We start from the raw sequence: 16,216 nt of genomic DNA, 5'->3' as shown, positions 1-16,216 counted from the left end.
GTTCTTCTCCAGGAGTAGCTTAATTGGAATGGTTCGATCATATCTTTGATTTTCATCTAACAATTCATCCATCTACTCTGTGCCGGGCACTGGGAAACAAATATAATTGTGTGTGTTCATGGGGGGGCATCTATTATCTTTGGCCACTCCCCCCACATCTGTTTAGTTTGATCGTCCCAACTCTTGATTTTCCTATGGCTGTCTCCTCCAGTCCTGACCCCAGTCCATGATCCTATGTGAGGAGCTGCCTCCACACCTCACTTGGGGCTGCATGTGACCCCTAACTAAGCCTGTCAGGGCACATCATCCCTTTGGCCACAGGTATGCGCTCAGGGATGAGCTCGAGCCCCCAGGCAGGGCACTCAGACTAAGTACAGCTCAATTCTGGGACTGTGGCTTAAATCATTGGGGAATTTACTTATTTCTTGGTACATATGAATGTGGGACCAGAGCTGGGAAGAGAGGCTACCTAAGAACAGAGCCTAGACAGAGCCAAAAGACCAAGGGAGGGACCAAGGGGTCCTCCTTGTGGTGCCTGCCCCCAAAGATCACTGTCTTACAGGGAGACTCACCTGCTGAATCATCCCAAAGGCACAAGAAAGGTGATAGGGTGCTAGCTCAGGGCAACCTGAGGTGCTTGCAGTTAGTTAGGCTGCCCATCTAGTCATTTCCAGTTTTGCCTGTCGTAGCTGAACATCATAGCTGAACGTTACTGAGAGATGGCCAGGGAGGTCCAGCCTCTCTTCTGGTTTGTTGGATTGTTGACAGACCCCTCTGCCCAGAAGCCACAAGAACTCCCTGTCCTCCCTTATTTCAGGCTCCCATCCCTTACTGGAGGCTAATCAAGCCACCTCCTCTCCCTTCCCAGCCTTGGCTGAAACCTATCCTAACAAAACTCAGCCCGCAGTCTCTACCTCTCTAGGCCACTCTCCCTACTGGTGCCAGAGGATCTAAGATACTAATCTGATCATGCTTCAAAACTTGTACTTACTCCCTGTGGCCCTCAGAGTCAGGTCCACACTTCTTAACATGCCCCAAGATCTTTTGGTGTGGTCCTACCTTACCTCTCAGGCCTGGCCACTTCCTACGACACAGTATTGAGCCAACCACATGGACATATCCCCATGGTCCCATATCCATCTGGTGTCATCTTAAAGAGATGGCCCCTCATCTTCTCTGACCCTCAGATGACCTGCAGAGAAATCCTGATGCTATGGAGAGTTTGGGACAGAGTTTGCCAAGTGTTACCATGAGCTGTTTCATACAGTTTCAGATTCCTCATGCTGACTCTACTAAATGTTAATATGTTGACTATATAAACAGGATTTAACAGTCTTCATTTAGTTATAGTAAAGAATGAAAATTTCACCCCAGTTCCATCATGAGAGCCAGTAATAATAATAGTATTTATCATGTACTAAGAAAGTACTATTCCGGGCAGCCTGGGTGGCTCAGCGATTTAGCACTGCCTTCGGCCCAGGGCGTGATCCTGGAGACCCGGGATTGAGTACCACGTCGGGCTCCCTTCATGGAGCCTGCTTCTCCCTCTGTCTGTGTCTCTGCCTCTCTCTCTCTCTGTCTCTCTGTCTCTCAAGAATAAATAAATAAAATCTTAAAAAAAAAAAAAAGAAAAAGTACTATTCCGGGGACTGAGCTAAGCACTTTCCATGTATCATCTCATTTAAGCTTTCAAAAGACTTGATTGTGAGGATCACAGGGAGCAAGCTCATGTTCTAGTGAGGTCTCCTCTCTCGACAGGTGAGCAAACAGAGAGGTTGGAAAGCTTGCCCACCATCACCGAGATGGTCCATGGCACAGCAGCTTACAGCCCAGCTCTCTCTGTCTCTAGCCTTGATGCTCCATATTCCTTCTGCTTGCTGTGCCGGGAGCTAGAACTTTCATGTTCTGAGCATCCAGGCCTTGTCCACGCGCAGAAATTGTTTTAGCTAACCAGAGTCCTGACGCCATGAGAATGGCAACCTGGATTTACTGTCCGAACTTAACTTTATATCAAAACACACACCTGGTCCCTCACCTAGTCCTGTGGAGTCTACCTCTGAACACATGTCTGCTCCGTAGTCCACTTTCCTTCAGCTCCACCCTTGTCTTCTGTCTGGACTTCTGCTGAGCCTCTTAAACAGTTTTTACTCCTACCCCCTTCTTATCTCTCCTCCCAGTAACCAGAGTGATCTTTAAAAAAGACAAACCAGGCTCATGGTCCATTGACAGATGAATGGATAAAGAAGATGTGGCATATTTATACACCAGAATACTACTCAGCCATCAAAAAATGAAATCTTGCCATTTGCAATGATGTGGATGGAACTAAAGGGTATTATGCTAAGTAAAATAAGTCAATCAGAGAAAGACAAGTATCATATGTTCTCACTTATGTGGGATTTAAGAAACAAAACAGTGGAACATAGGGGAAGAGAGGAAAAAATAAAACAAGATGAAATCAGAGAGGAAGACAAACCATAAGAGACTCCTAATCATAGGAAACAAACTGAAGGTTGCTGGAAGGGAGAGGAGTGGGGGGATGGGGTCACTGGGGGATGGACATTAAGGAGGGCATGTGATGTGATGAACACTGGGTGTTACATTCAACTGATGAATCACTGAACTCTGCCTCTGAAACCAATAATACATTATATATTAATCATTAAATGTAAATTTTAAAAAGACATTTAATTAATCATAAAAAAAAAAGGTAAAAAGGTAAACCAGATCCTAGCATTCCCCACCTGCCAGTGCACTTGAACAAATCCCAATCCTTAGCCAGACCTGGGGCCCTGGATTCCCCCCTTCTCATCTCGTGCCTCATGAAACTCACCACATTTGAACCATCCTGACCTTCCAGTTCTTCTGACCTTCCCACTTCTCCCTCATGGCAGTGTCTCTGACATCCCCTCTGCCCAGGACCTCTTTCTTCTGCACCATCCCTGGCCAGGGCCTCTTTAGAGGCCATTCCTGCCCACCTTTCTCAACCTAAATTAGGACTCTTTCATTCACATACATCACAGTTTATGTATTGTGTGATTATTTGATTAACAGTTTCCACCCAACATTATAATTCTGTGCTGGAAGGATTGTGTCTTTTTTGCTGAGCACTTTATCTCTCATGCCCAGCACAGCATCAGACACATAATAGGTGATCGATATTTGCCAAAAGAATAAATATTTTTCTATGTCACTACGTAGTCTTCACAAATATAACCTAGTAGCTGCACAACACCTGATAGTTATTCATTGCATTATGGCTTTAAAGAGGCATTTGTTTCATACGTCAAGGACTGATCTTGTATGGTCAGAAGAAAAAAGGTGGTTGAAGTCCCTGGATCAGCAGTATCAGAAATATGAACACACTAATAGTAATACCATACATGTACATGTTAAGCCTCATCTTGCTGTTGAGAAAAAAAATAGAGATTACAGGTTTTGAAATCAATGTAGTGGGTTGTGAGCAGCACTGCTTTTAAAAATAGAACAGAAGGGAAAATGTTGAATGCTTTGCAGGTGAGAGGAAAAGAATTGTTCTGTATAACTTTTATATATATATATATATATATATATATATATATATATATATATATATAACTTTTGTTTCCATTTTATATAGATAGGTATCTGCAGAGCAAGTTGAAGCAGGACCTGGGTTGTGGTGTCAGATGTATTTCTCACTGCAAGTTGCAGCTGCGTTGAAAAGCACGGATACTAACCCATGGCTTACTCTGGGAGTCGTGCACACCATTTCAGGCCCCAGGTATCACCAGATCAGTTACTTGTTCAGAGCTCTGCAAGCTCACCTTCCTAACATGGCCAATGGTGAGATGGAGTGCAGAATTTGGTTTATAGGAGACACTCAGGGTACCTTTCTTTTTCAATAAACTTCTTATTTCAGACCAATTTTAGATTTGCAGAAAAGTGCCAAAGATACTGCCCAGAGCTCTCACATACCCCTCACCAAGCATCCCCCATTGTCAGCGTCTGATGTTACCACAGGACACCACACAAGAAGCCGGTACTAGTGCATTGCTAGTAACTGAACCCCAGACTTTATTTGGACCTCAACAGGTTTTCCTTTTTCTCTTCCAGGACTGAGTCCAGGATTTCATGTGCACTCAGTCATCATATCTCCTGGGTCTCCTCTGGTCTGTGACAATTTCTTGGTCTTTCTTTTTCGTGACCTTGGTGGAGGAGTACTGGTCAGGTATTTTGTAGAATGTTCCTGAATGTGGATTTGTCTGGTGTGTTTCTCGTGATTCGACTGGGGTTATGGGGTTGGGGGAAGAAAACATCACACAGGTCAAGTTCACGGCTCATCACACCGTATCAGAGGTGCGTGGCACCAACATGGCTCATCACTGGTGATGTTAACCTGATTGGTCAGTGCAGGGTCTGCCAGGTTCCTCCACTGTGGAGTTGTCATTTTTTCCTGTCCATACTCTATTCTTTTTTTTTTTTTAGATTTATTTATTTATTTATTCATAGACACAGAGGGAGAGAGGCAGAGACACAGGGAGAGGGAGACGCAGGCTCCATGCAGGGAGCCCGATGTGGGACTCGATCCTGGGTCTCCAGGATCACACCCCAGGCTGCAGGCAGCGCCAAGCCGCTGCGCCACCGGGGCTGCCCCCATACTCTATTCTTTAGAAGCAAATCACTAGGACCCTGAGACCTCCTCTCAAGGCAGTGGGGGAGTGGGGGCGTGTCACACTCTACCTCCTGGGTTGGGGAGCAACTACACATCTTATTTGGAATTCTTCGGTTGGGAAGATTTGCCTCTTCTCCACTTACTTAATACCTAAAGTACGGACTGATGTGTATTTACTTCTTTTTTTTACAATAAATTTATTTTTTATTGGTGTTCAATTTGCCAACATGCAGAATAACACCCAGTGCTCATCCCGTCAAGTGCCCCCCTCAGTGCCTGTCACCCATTCACCTCCACCCCCCGCCCTCCTCCCCTTCCCCCACCCCTAGTTCGTTTCCCAGAGTTAGAGGAGTCTTTATGTTCTGTCTCCCTTTCTGATATTTTCCACACATTTCTTCTCCCTTCCCTTATATTCCCTTTCACTATTATTTATATTCCCCAAATGAATGAGAACATATATGTTTGTCTTTCTCCGATTGACTTATTTCACTCAGCATAATACCCTCCAGTTCCATCCATGTTGAAGCAAATGGTTGGTATTTGTCATTTCTAATGGCTGAGTAATATTTCTTATGTTGCATCATGATCCTAATCAGTGTCATTTATCTCATTGCTCAAACTTCTCCAGCTTTGGCCATCAGGAGCTCCTGCAGTGAGCGCCTGTGTCCCCATCCTTTTGTTTTTTTCGGGCACTTTCTTACTTTCTGGGAACACCAACATGCTTTAGTTCATCCCCCTGCACCTCCGGAGAGGCAGCATCCAATCTGGGCCTTGAGTTGGGGTTGGAAGAGGAAGGAAGCCCCTCTCCACAGCTCCCCCAAAGCTGATGGAAAGGAGGGGAATCTGTTTCCAAATCTTGTCTGGCCCATGCTTTTCCTTTTCTTTCCCCTCACCCTGTAGGGAGGGCCTTTGTCCAGAGGGACAGCCACTTTACTCACGGAATGTCGAGCCTTACGTGGGCTCATACCTCCAGCATCGCTTTGCTTCCCACATACTGTGGGAAGCAGCCCAAGTGATTCACCAGCTCCACCTGTCTCGCCTCACTGCTTCCTCCCAAGGTAAATGGGTGTGCCTTCCCACCAGTGGAACAGAAATAAATTCTTGTTCAGGATTTGGGAGACTGCTTGGCCGTGCTGCACCGTGAATCTGTCTGATACCCCCACTCCAGCTGAGCTGACTGCTGCCTTGGACACTGCTGAGGACAACCCCCACCCCCACCCCTGGTCTTTGGAATTCAGTTTATGATAGATAGGTTTCCTCCAGCACCAAGCACCAGCCCTGCCTCTGAACAGACTCATTTGTGCTTACAGACCCTGGCCAATTTTGTGTGTCTGTGGCCTGGCTTCTGCTAGTTCATTCATTCAACAGGTATTTATGGAGGGCTTTAGGCACAGTTTCAGGCACTGGAGATACAATGATGAGCGAAAATATAGGGCTTCACAGAGTTTGCAGATGTGCCTGGGAGACATATTAAACTAATAATTTTGCAAATATATATTGCAAACAATAAGTGTGATGAAGTATGGGAGCTCTCAGTTTGTCTAGGGCATTAAGTAAAGGTTCCACAAGGAAGTGATGGTTTAGCTGAGATCTGAAGAATGAGTAGGAATTGACTAGGGGTGATACAGATAGGAGAGGAGAAAATCTTCCCAGAGGGAGAGACTCACATGTGCAAAGGTCCTGGGGCTGATAGGAGGATGGTCAGTTGGCTAAGGGCAGGAAGAGAAGGAGAGAGAAAAGGCCAGAGAAGGCAGTGGAAGAGTGATGGGGTAGGGTCTTGAGGCATGTTTAGTATGTTGGTCTTTATCCTAAGGATGGTGGGAAGGAAGCCACTGAAGGATTTTAAGAAGAGTGGCATGGTCAGGTTTGTAATTGAGAGAATTACCACAGTGTGAAGTACAGGGGGTGGGTGCTCCTCCCCACCCCAGGAGACCTTGCTGGTTAATAGATAAACCTATGGTCTCAGAAGAGAGGACAGTAGGTTCAAGATGGTGGCCCTACTTCGTATGCTTGTTCCTTTACTTCTTCTTTCTTCTTTCTTCTTTCTTCTTTCTTCTTCTTTTTTAAATGTCCTGAAGTGGCAGGTTTATGTGGGCAGTGTGTTCTCAGCAGAAGATGATCTGGTTGGTGGGAGGCCCTCAGGGGCAGATTAGCTTCGTCCCAGTGCCAGCCTTTGGTAGGGAATCAGAACATGATGTGTGGACGGGGAATTCAGGGATGCTCTTTAGTTTTTCTTTTTGCCATCTCTGTTTCCCTTGCTCTAAGAATAAAACCAAGCTTAATTAAGCCTCCTTAGAAGCTATTAGTCTCTAATCGGGAGCCCAGTCCCATCTTCACGGGGGAAGAGCCCAGAACACCTGCCGCAGGTGCAGGATCCTTCCTGCCACGTTGGCTTTCCGGAATCTCCTGGCGGCGGGTACCCTGAGCCACCGAGCCTGGCAATGGGCAGCAAAAGGAGGGTGGGCTTCGGGGGAGGGGCATGGCCGTGCCCATCTCAGGTCCTGGAGGCCTGACCTCGGGTCCGCAAGCGTGACCTTGGGCTCCTCACTCCCCCTGCCGGGGCCTCAGTTCCTCATCTGCGACCGCAGGGCGGCCCCCAAAGTCCCTCCCGCTGCGAGCGCGACTCGGGTCCAGCGGGCGGGACGCTCGCCCCCGGCGGCCAGGAGCGGGGGCGCGCCCACACCGCCCGCCGCGGGAAGGGGCGGCGGGGGGCGGGCGCCGCGGCCGGAGGCCCCCCGAGGTTACGTAAGGAGCGGGCGCGGGGCGGGGCGGGGCGGGGCCGGAGCGCGGCCGCCCAGCCCCCGCCGCCCAGCCCCCGCCCAGCCCCCGCCCGCCCGCGCCTGGCGGCGGCGGCACCGCGTACCCCGCGCAATGGAGCGGCGCCGGGGCTGAGCCGGGCGCGCACGGGCCGCCGCATGTGCGGCGCGGGGAGCGGCTGCGGAGCGCTCTGGGAGCAAGCGCCGGGGGGCCCGTCGGAGCGGCGGCCGGAGCAGCGCCCGAGATGGGGTGAGTGAGCCAGCGCCCGCCGGAGGGGCCGCCAGGCGGCCCCGGCTCCGAGCCTCGGGGGCCGGCGCCCTCCGCGCGCGCCCTCCCGCCGCACGGGGGCCGGGGCCGGGGCCGGGGCCGGGGCCGGGGGCGAGCGCGGGGCGGCGCCTGCCAGCCCGGGGGGGCCCGACCCCGCGCCCTCCGCCCCCGGCACGGGCGGCCCGGCCTGGGCGCGGACTTTCGGCCCCCCTCCTCCGAGCTGGCCCCCGGGGCGCGGCGGGGACGGGGACGGGGACCCTGGCCGGGCTCCCGCGGTCCCCGGGCGCGACCAACTCCGGGGCCTGTGTTTGTGAGTGTGAGAAGCAGCTTGTCGTCCTCCACGACAGAATGGAAATAGAAGTTTTCCTGGAAAGGAAGCAGACCAAATAATCGTGCCCCCCCCCCCCCCCCCCCGAGCGTAGGAATAGTGGACTTTGACTCTGCTTCCAGACGGAGGAGGGTGAGGAGTCTGGAAGGAGCCGGGTGAGGAGTAAGATGCTCAGGGGACAAGTTAAAACACTCTGTGCAAGTGACTAATGCTCCAGTCTATAAAGTAATTTAAAAAGCAGGATAGATTTCTCTTTGGCGTCTCCGCGAGCAGCAGGCGCTGTGAGTCAGGGAGCCACTGTACTAACACGGTTAACTCCTTACACCTGCTCACCCGCCGGGAGCACGTGGTGACGATTTCCTGGAACAGTTCATTATGCCCATTTTACAGATGAGGAAACTGATGCTTTAAGTGGTTCGGTGACTATCCCCAGGTTGGGCAGCTGATGAGCGTTCGTAGAAGGACATTTGTGCCTCAGCAGAGGGGAAGCCCCAGCCTGACAGGGACCCTGGGGTGGTGGGGGTGTGGGCCCTGAACCAGAGTTCCTGAATTGTCCCCTGCTGCTGTGCTTAGCGGCCTTCAAATGGCCCTCCTCCTGACCCTAAGACTTCTGCTGGGTGGGTCTAGAGGTCGTTCTTTTCTCTATGGGGTTGGGGAGGAGTGGAAAGGGGTGAGATTGTCCTGGTGGCCTGACCTAGCTCCCATGGTCAGTGGCTCTCTTGTACCTCACTCCACATAAATTTCTGGAGTCATCTTCTCCAGCGAATATTGTCTGTGGGGTCTGCAAGTGTCAGAAGGAACCAGAGGCAGGTGGAGAGGAATTTCGCTGAAGGAAAGTGTGAGGGCTCCACACCTCCATGAGTAGAGCAGAGGGACCGAGAGATTGGCTTAAGACATTGGTGCCAGTCCAGGAGATTTCACACATAGAGCAACTATGGGTGATTTTTACCAGAGGCACACTGGTTGGAAAGCAGGTTTTCTGTAACATTTCCAGTGACCTCTGCAGGAGGAACCTTTGTGCAGTGGGAACCTTTGAGATTCTCAGATTTCATACTTAAAAAAATGTACGAGGTGGGGGCAGTGGGAAGGAGTTGGCTAATGTAGGTCTCAATATGGAAGATCAAAGGGATCTGGTAATTTTAACTCTGTGCCCCCCCCCCCCCCACAGACAGCACAAACACACTTGCGTGATCAAAAACGAATATTGAAACTCTGTGGTTGAGATCAAATAGTTCTGTGGAAATGAAAATGTTTACTAGTAAAAGCTTGAAGAAAATGTCAGAAGGTAATGTTTGTTTGTGGAGCATCAGGGAGGAGTAGCTCAGGGAGCTTGTTGAAAGGGAATGTGGCTTTCCTGTCGTTTTAGCATCACTCGGTACATGTGTGTTACTCCCTTCTTGTAGGTGAGGGCTGGTTTGTAACTCCTGCCTGCTTCTGCCAGCTTCACTGTACCCACGTCTTCTGTGATTCATGTGAACATACAAACCATGGCTGTAAATTGAGATGGAGCCGGGGCTGGATGAGCAGTTGAGACAGAGGGTGGAGGGAGCCATCTCAACCTAAAATAGTACCAATGTCATCCTCCCCGAGAGTTGAGTAGGATGAGGGGGAAGAACAGAAGGGCAGCCAGGAGGGATCCTCACTGTGGTCCTGTAGCCCTGTTACGGCTCGACTGTGCAGACATGGCTGAGACTTAAGGGGGGGGAAAACCCCTGAGTTTACTTCTTCCTCACTTAAGATGCTTATCCTCTCTCACACATTCACTTTCTGCTTCTCTTCTGTGAAGTGTTTTTGCATTAAGCCTGTGGTTTCCCCAGTAAGTTTGTTTTCTCTGCCTGAGGAAGAGGCCGCTGGTGCAGACCTTCTCACATCTCAGACCTCTCGTCTCCTCACATATACCTGCCTCCCTTTGCTGACAGAACAGGTCCCTCCACAGACTGAGGAAAGCCTCGTCTTCCTACCACCTGCACTACCCTGGTGGCTTTCTTCCCACCTGGCTCAGTGGCTGGCCAGGCCTTCGTCTTGTCACCCGGCCAGGACCATCCATCCCACCCCTCTCACCTCATCAGGCACCATCTCTCTCTCCTCCTTCCACCTCCTGGGTTTTCCCAGCAGTGTACACTAGGGCTTGGCTCAGTGCCGTCCAGGAGACCTTTCCTCACCCATGAGACCGTCTGTGTCTGCGTGGCCCCATATGGCTGCCACCTGCCACGAGTGGCTGTTGGGCACCTGAAATGTGGCTCGTGTGACCAAGGACCTGAATTTTTAATTTAATTGGAATGGAAAAGCCACATGTGGGTGGTGGCTGCCATATTGGAGAGCAGAGCTCTAGCTTCTGTCACTTTATGGCTCTCTGCTGCTTCTCTGCTCCTTTTCACCTGAAGATGACTCAGAAGATCCACCCCAAACCCACCGTCCCCGTTGGCTCTCTTCTCCTGCCATTCGTTAACCCCCATGCTCTGCTGTCCCACCCCAAGTGCAGGTCCCTGGGAACCTGCATGGGGCCAGATGGCTGTCCTTGTGTTAATCCCTCGGCTGTGTTCCTATCCACTGGCCACCCTCTCTTCCCACTGCCCTCCAGCTTCTAACTACCACACTCCCCCTGCTTCTCTGCTCCCCTTCCTGATGGTTCCTCTCCAGTCTCCCTGCTCTTGCTCCTCTGACCACTGCATCATGGGGCCACTCAGGGACTAGACTGGCTTCCTTCGTGTGGTTGACACTCTCTTCCCAGGTAATATGATCCACCCCCCCCCACCCCCCACCCCCCCCGCCCCGCTGGTGATTCCCATGGTTTTATTTCCAACACGGCGCTTCTGGGGGCTTCCAATTCTTGTTCATGAACGGAGCTCTTGATAACCCTTCCAGCTCTTCCCTTCCCTCCGTCTTCTCTGTCCCAGTCAGTGGCCCCACTACCCACCCTCTTGCTAGGAGTGGTCCTTGCTTCTCCTCTTCCTCACCCTCCATGTCCAGGCTGTCCTAGGGTTCTACCTCTAGGTGTCCATGTGTCCTGAGGATCTTGGGTCCCACTCTGGTCCTGGCCACCCTTGCCTCCTTCCTGGACCAACTTCCTCAGCTTCTGCCCTGGGTATCTCCAGTCCATTCCCTACCCGGGAGCCCGAGTGCCTGGCTTTCAAAATTGCAGATCAGAATCATATCATCCTCTTCCTTGAACACCCATCAGCACCAGGGGCTGGCCTATACCTCATCTCCCAACTTCCCTTGTCACTCCGGCCATCCCTCACTGCCTTCTGCTAACGTGAGCCTCATTGCTATTCTTGTTCTGCCTGAGGATCTTTGAACTTGCCCTTCCCTTTGCCTGGGATGCTCTTGCCTTGGCTCTGCAAATACCTTCCTCCTGCTTTGGATTCCGGCATCAGGGTCACCTGCAGAGTCTTTCCTGACCCCCACCTTTACTTGCTAGCATAGCCACAGCTTTTTTTCTACAGTTGCTCACTGCAGCACACATGTAATCATTTGGGCTTTGTTTACTTAATTATAATCCGTCTTCCCCAATAGCATCCCACAAAGATAGGGTCTTACCTCTTTCTCCAGTGTTTCTCAACACTTAGCACAGTGACAGGCACCAAATAGGCCCCCAGTATTTTTTGATTGAGTTAATGCTTGACTGTGGTGGGTGGCCTTGCTTGGATGCCGGCCTGGAAGTTGTGATAATTTTTGGATTACCTTTTATATAGCTTGCTTAATTGAGGGTTGCAAGGGCCAAGAGAGAAAGAAATCACATTTGGATGCAATTTTCTTTTAACGCTAAAGCAAGCCACTTAGCTTTTAGTAAGACTTGGGTTAATTCTCAAGCTGTCAGCTGTCATCCGAGTACTGGGGTTGTAAATTATCTTTTTACCCGCCTGCAAAAGGTAACAAAAGCCGGCTTGCCTGCTGTTGTGACTTTTAGCTGATTTTGTCAGTGTTTACAAACAAGATCTACTGTAGTTCTGCTTGGCTTCGGTTTACACCCCTTGATTTTGTCCAGCCAAGATTACGTTGCAGGGTGTGGTGGGCACAGTTGAAGTTATCTGACACCCAGGGCATTCTTTCGGTAATCTAGACTGGTTAGCTTTCTCTTGCTGTTCATTACTTCCTCTCTAACTTTCCATTCCTCCTGCAAAGGACTTTGCTCTGGGGTTCATGTTGACTAAAACAGGTAACATTTCTCAGATGCCTTGAGGGAACTTGTCTTTCTGGGTCCTGCCTTGGGTTTTCTAAACTTCACTTCCTAAGGTTCCTTCGATCTGTTCATCTCTAAGGCATTTGGAGGGTCTTTTGGGAACACAGGATGAGCAGACCTTCTAGGTCACTCCTGCCTTTACAGAGTTTGTGTTTTAGAATCAGAGATAAGCCACATATAGAAGTTCCAGTTTTAGTATGAGTTGAAACAAAATGTTGCCCTTCAAAAATGTTAGAGGCAGTGCCGGCCTATTTGGGGCACTTAGGACAGATGCCCTGGTATGCCATAGGGAGTGCCAGGGGGCTGTTAGCATTTAGGATCACCCTCATTATGTAGGCAGCCTTAGCATCTCCCTTTGTGCAAGAGTTGGAAAAAAAAAAAAAACCCACCATAGTATTTGGAATGGGGTAGGCACTGAATAGATATGTATGGAATGAATGAATGAATGAATGAATGAATAGGAATGAGTGAAGACTCTTTGGGTTGACTTTCACTTTGGGGAGAGGCCATCATTCTTGTAGGCTACAGCACCGAAACCCCTCGCCCTTGAGAGTTTTCTGATGGGGTCAAGGGCACATTTGCTGCTCCTACACGGTCCTTTAGAGGAAAACTCAGAGCAGAGCAGGTGGTTTGTTTTTGTCAAGTGGGTGTTGTGATTTGTGTAAATCACTAGCTTTCTTTTCTGCAGTGGCTCCTGGGGAACTTAGAGTTAAATATGTGTTCAGTCTTAGCAAAATTTATCAGACCTCATCCATCACCTTTATTCTTTGCTCCATCTTACAGCCCTCCCTTGTTCGCCTTTTCTCTTGCTCATCTACCACTTATTTTTTTTAAACAAAATGAAAATAGCTTTGCTTTTTTCTAATTATAAAAATGCTACATGTTCATACAAAAACATAGCAGCATAGAGAAGGAAGTGAAAATTACTTGTTATCCCATGTCTCAGGGATGACCTCCCTCAGTAATCAAGTGTCTGTCTGCAGACTTCTTGTCTATGTATGTCCCGGTGTCTAGATGTAGGTCTACCTGGAACAAATGTATTTTTAACAAAATGGAATCATACCCTACATCTGTTTTGAAATGTAAGTTTTGTAACTTAAAATACCTTGAGTGGACATCTTTTCATGCCAGTAACTATAAATACACATCAGTATTTAAATCCACACCTACTTCTGATTCTTCATTTTGCTAAATTTTATGCATCTTTGAAAGCTTGCTTGAATCCCCTCTAGAATAAGGCAGGGTATTTGGGGGGAAAAAAGACATTTTGACAATTCCTTAAAGCAATTGGTTGCTCTAAATGAATTACCGAAGGAAAGAAATGGTAGAGAAACCAGGATCACAATTAACATTGGGTAATTTGTGGCAACTGTGTAATTTTGGGTGAGTCACTGCTTCTTAGTGAATCTTGGTAGGAACATCAAGGATTCATCACTGTTGCTAAGGGTGGTTGGTGGACTAGGACCCAGCTGCTCAGATTGTTTCTCCTCGTTTGGAAATATCGGGGCAGAGTGATTCTCCTTTCAGACCAGGACAAGAATGTTCTCTGCAAGCAGAAAGCACCCATGCCCACCCCTGAGTGCCCTTTCTGCTTCAAAGCCCTTTGTCTGGTGGGTACCATAGCCCCTCCTTCAGAGAATCGCCTTGGCAAGAGGGTTGGCAAGGACGTATATATGGGAAGGACATTGTATTCCCTGCCTTAGTTATGAGGCAATTAAAACGCACACACACAAAACCTGGATAAATCCTGTGACATGTCACCTCTGCCAGCATAGGCATCTAAAATCTTTGGAAAAATCTACCTTTGGTACATGGAGTGGGGATGCGAAGCACTTGAAAAACTTTACATTTCTCCAAAAAAGCAGTGAACACAAAACTAATATAACATTGTATGTCAATTGTACTTCAATAATTTTTATAACAGTGTAAAAAAGGTGAACAGCAGTCCAGAAACTGGCTTACGATAGACGAGAAAGCATTTTATCAGAAATCTCAGATGCCAAATCCTGACCTTATAGATCTTGAGAGTTAGACTGTTTTTTTCCCCAGTGTGTCTGCATTTCTAGATATTGTACAGTGCTTATGGGCCAGGAGGTGAACACTGGTGTCATGAGCCAGTTTCCTAGTGGGGTGTGCTTGTGTGGGAAGCACCGGGTTGGGAGCCTCTGCTAAACTACGATGAAGTCTCCAGTAGTTCTGCCACCGGGTGCTGTTAGTCATATGGTATCATTCTGGTAGAATTTATTTAAATTATATTTCAAATTAGCTTGTTAGAATAAAAATATGCTTGTGGGGAACACATTTAGACATTTGTCAACGATTCGAGAGATTTAAGGAAAAAAAAAACATTTTTATTCACAAGCCTGGTTGATAGTCATATTATTATTCCTCTGGGGAACTGGGGACTGTGGCATCGCCACCAGCCAAAGCGGTTAGCCTGAGAGGTGTGCAGTGTGCAGGTGTCTCCCAGCCGAATGGAAGCTGGATCCCAGCTAAGGGAGCGGCTCTTGCAGACCCCTTTCTCTTGACCTTGCCCCAGGGAGGTCACAAGTAAGGGCAGCAGAGGCTCTTTGTCCTCTGGCTCTGGGGGGGAGCTCTCATCTGTGGATTATTGGGCTGGGGGTGTCCACAGGGGCCCAATTAGTGAGGAATATCCCAGATCCTGCTGCCTGGGTATCGGATTCCTTCTGGGATCTTTAATTGGGAAAGCTTTTAGTGGAGTTGTTCAGATATATGGAGAGAAGGAGAGTTGCTTTGACTTCTGTTGCCTTGGGGGAGGAGGGGACCAGAAGGTCCTCATGGGGAAAAGGAATGGAGCCTGATCTGGGAGGCTCCAAGGGGCTGGAAGAGGAGCTCTAGCAGAGCCAGCTTCCTTGCCTATTTCGCTCGTGCAGATTGAGGAAGAACTGTCTGACGCCCCTAGAGACTAGAGGTAGAACTGGCCGTCTCACCTGGTGGCCAGTTTACGGACGTGGATGGAGGAGGATGGTTAAGTACAGTTGAACCCAGCCCCCTCAGCTGTGTGAGCTTGAAGCAGTCCTTTTCTCTCTGACTTCACTGTCTTCATCTGTTAAATACACAGTGAGGTAACTGAGCAGGGAATGTGTGTAAAGTGTTTAGCACAATGCCTGGCACAGAAGTAATGTGTGAATGGTGGCCAGGTTTATCACCATTGTCATTGTCATCACCATCCTCTCTGCTTTGGGTGGGGTTTGGAGGGAGACCCCTGAAGGACCTTCTGGAATATGCTGTCAGGGATGTTCCATTCCCTTGTCTTGGATCCTCTCGGGTACCCCACCCCTACCCCTGCCTTGGTCCTCTGCTGCTTGCTGCCACTCCTGAGCAGCACCAGAGTCAGTTCCCTGTCATCAGACAACCCTGACAATATGAAGCCTTGCTCACACCACAAAACCTGTCAGGTGATGTGGGTGGACGGTCACTGGCCAGAGGTGGAAGGTGAGGAGAGCCGACTGACCCACGTTTGTCAACAAGACCAGTCTTCTGTCCCAACCTGTTGTTGACACAGGGAGGTATTAGTAGAGATTTCTCCCCGATCTGGGCATCAGACTAAGAATTTATGTTGCTGGTCAGAGAACCCTTCATTCACTCGATTTTTGATCTATTTATTCACTCATTCATTCAAGAAATGCGAGAGACCATCTGCTGTGTGTCCAGCGCTGGTTTGGGTGCCAGAAACACAGTGATAAAAGTCTGGGGCCCCACGAACGAGGCTTAAAGTCCAGTGGGTGAAGGTGGACATCAGACAGACATTGCCTAATGGATTCACTTGGGGAATATGGGGCCAGGGACTTTGTGGACTGTGCATCAGTAGGTTTCAGGACCTCACATTCATTTCACGGCCCTCACCCGTTCCTAGGGGTCTGAACTCCTTTCTCATCACCCCAATCGCTTCATCAGTTCTTGTACCTTTCTTGAGCATCTGACCAGTGACCACCACCGAGCCATTGAGTGCCATCTCTGGGCTAGGCACCAGGAAGACAGGTTATATAACAGGATCCCTGCCCTC

General features: G+C 49.2%; 1 protein-coding gene across 5 annotated transcripts in view; it reads left to right on the top strand.

Moving 5' to 3' along the window:
* Nucleotides 1–16,216, top strand: part of HOMER2 (homer scaffold protein 2) — a 124,357-nt gene that overhangs the window by 18,477 nt on the left and 89,664 nt on the right. Inside the window, exon 1 of one of the 5 annotated variants that reach the window (XM_072801313.1) lies at nt 4,192–4,210. The exons of 2 other annotated variants lie outside the window; for them this stretch is intronic. Coding sequence is in view for 2 of the 3 variants with exons in the window: in XM_072801276.1 (XP_072657377.1) it covers nt 7,656–7,660 (5 nt within the window). In the remaining variant the exon portion in view is untranslated. Of the gene's footprint in view, nt 1–4,191; nt 4,211–7,492; nt 7,661–16,216 lie in introns of those variants that run through there. 2 more of the 5 variants (XM_072801276.1, XM_072801267.1) reach the window with 2 other exon arrangements.

This window comes from Canis lupus, chromosome 2 (assembly GCF_048164855.1).
Source record: "Canis lupus baileyi chromosome 2, mCanLup2.hap1, whole genome shotgun sequence".
NCBI lineage: Eukaryota > Metazoa > Chordata > Mammalia > Carnivora > Canidae > Canis > Canis lupus.
This window is presented reverse-complemented; position numbering and strand designations above follow the sequence as displayed.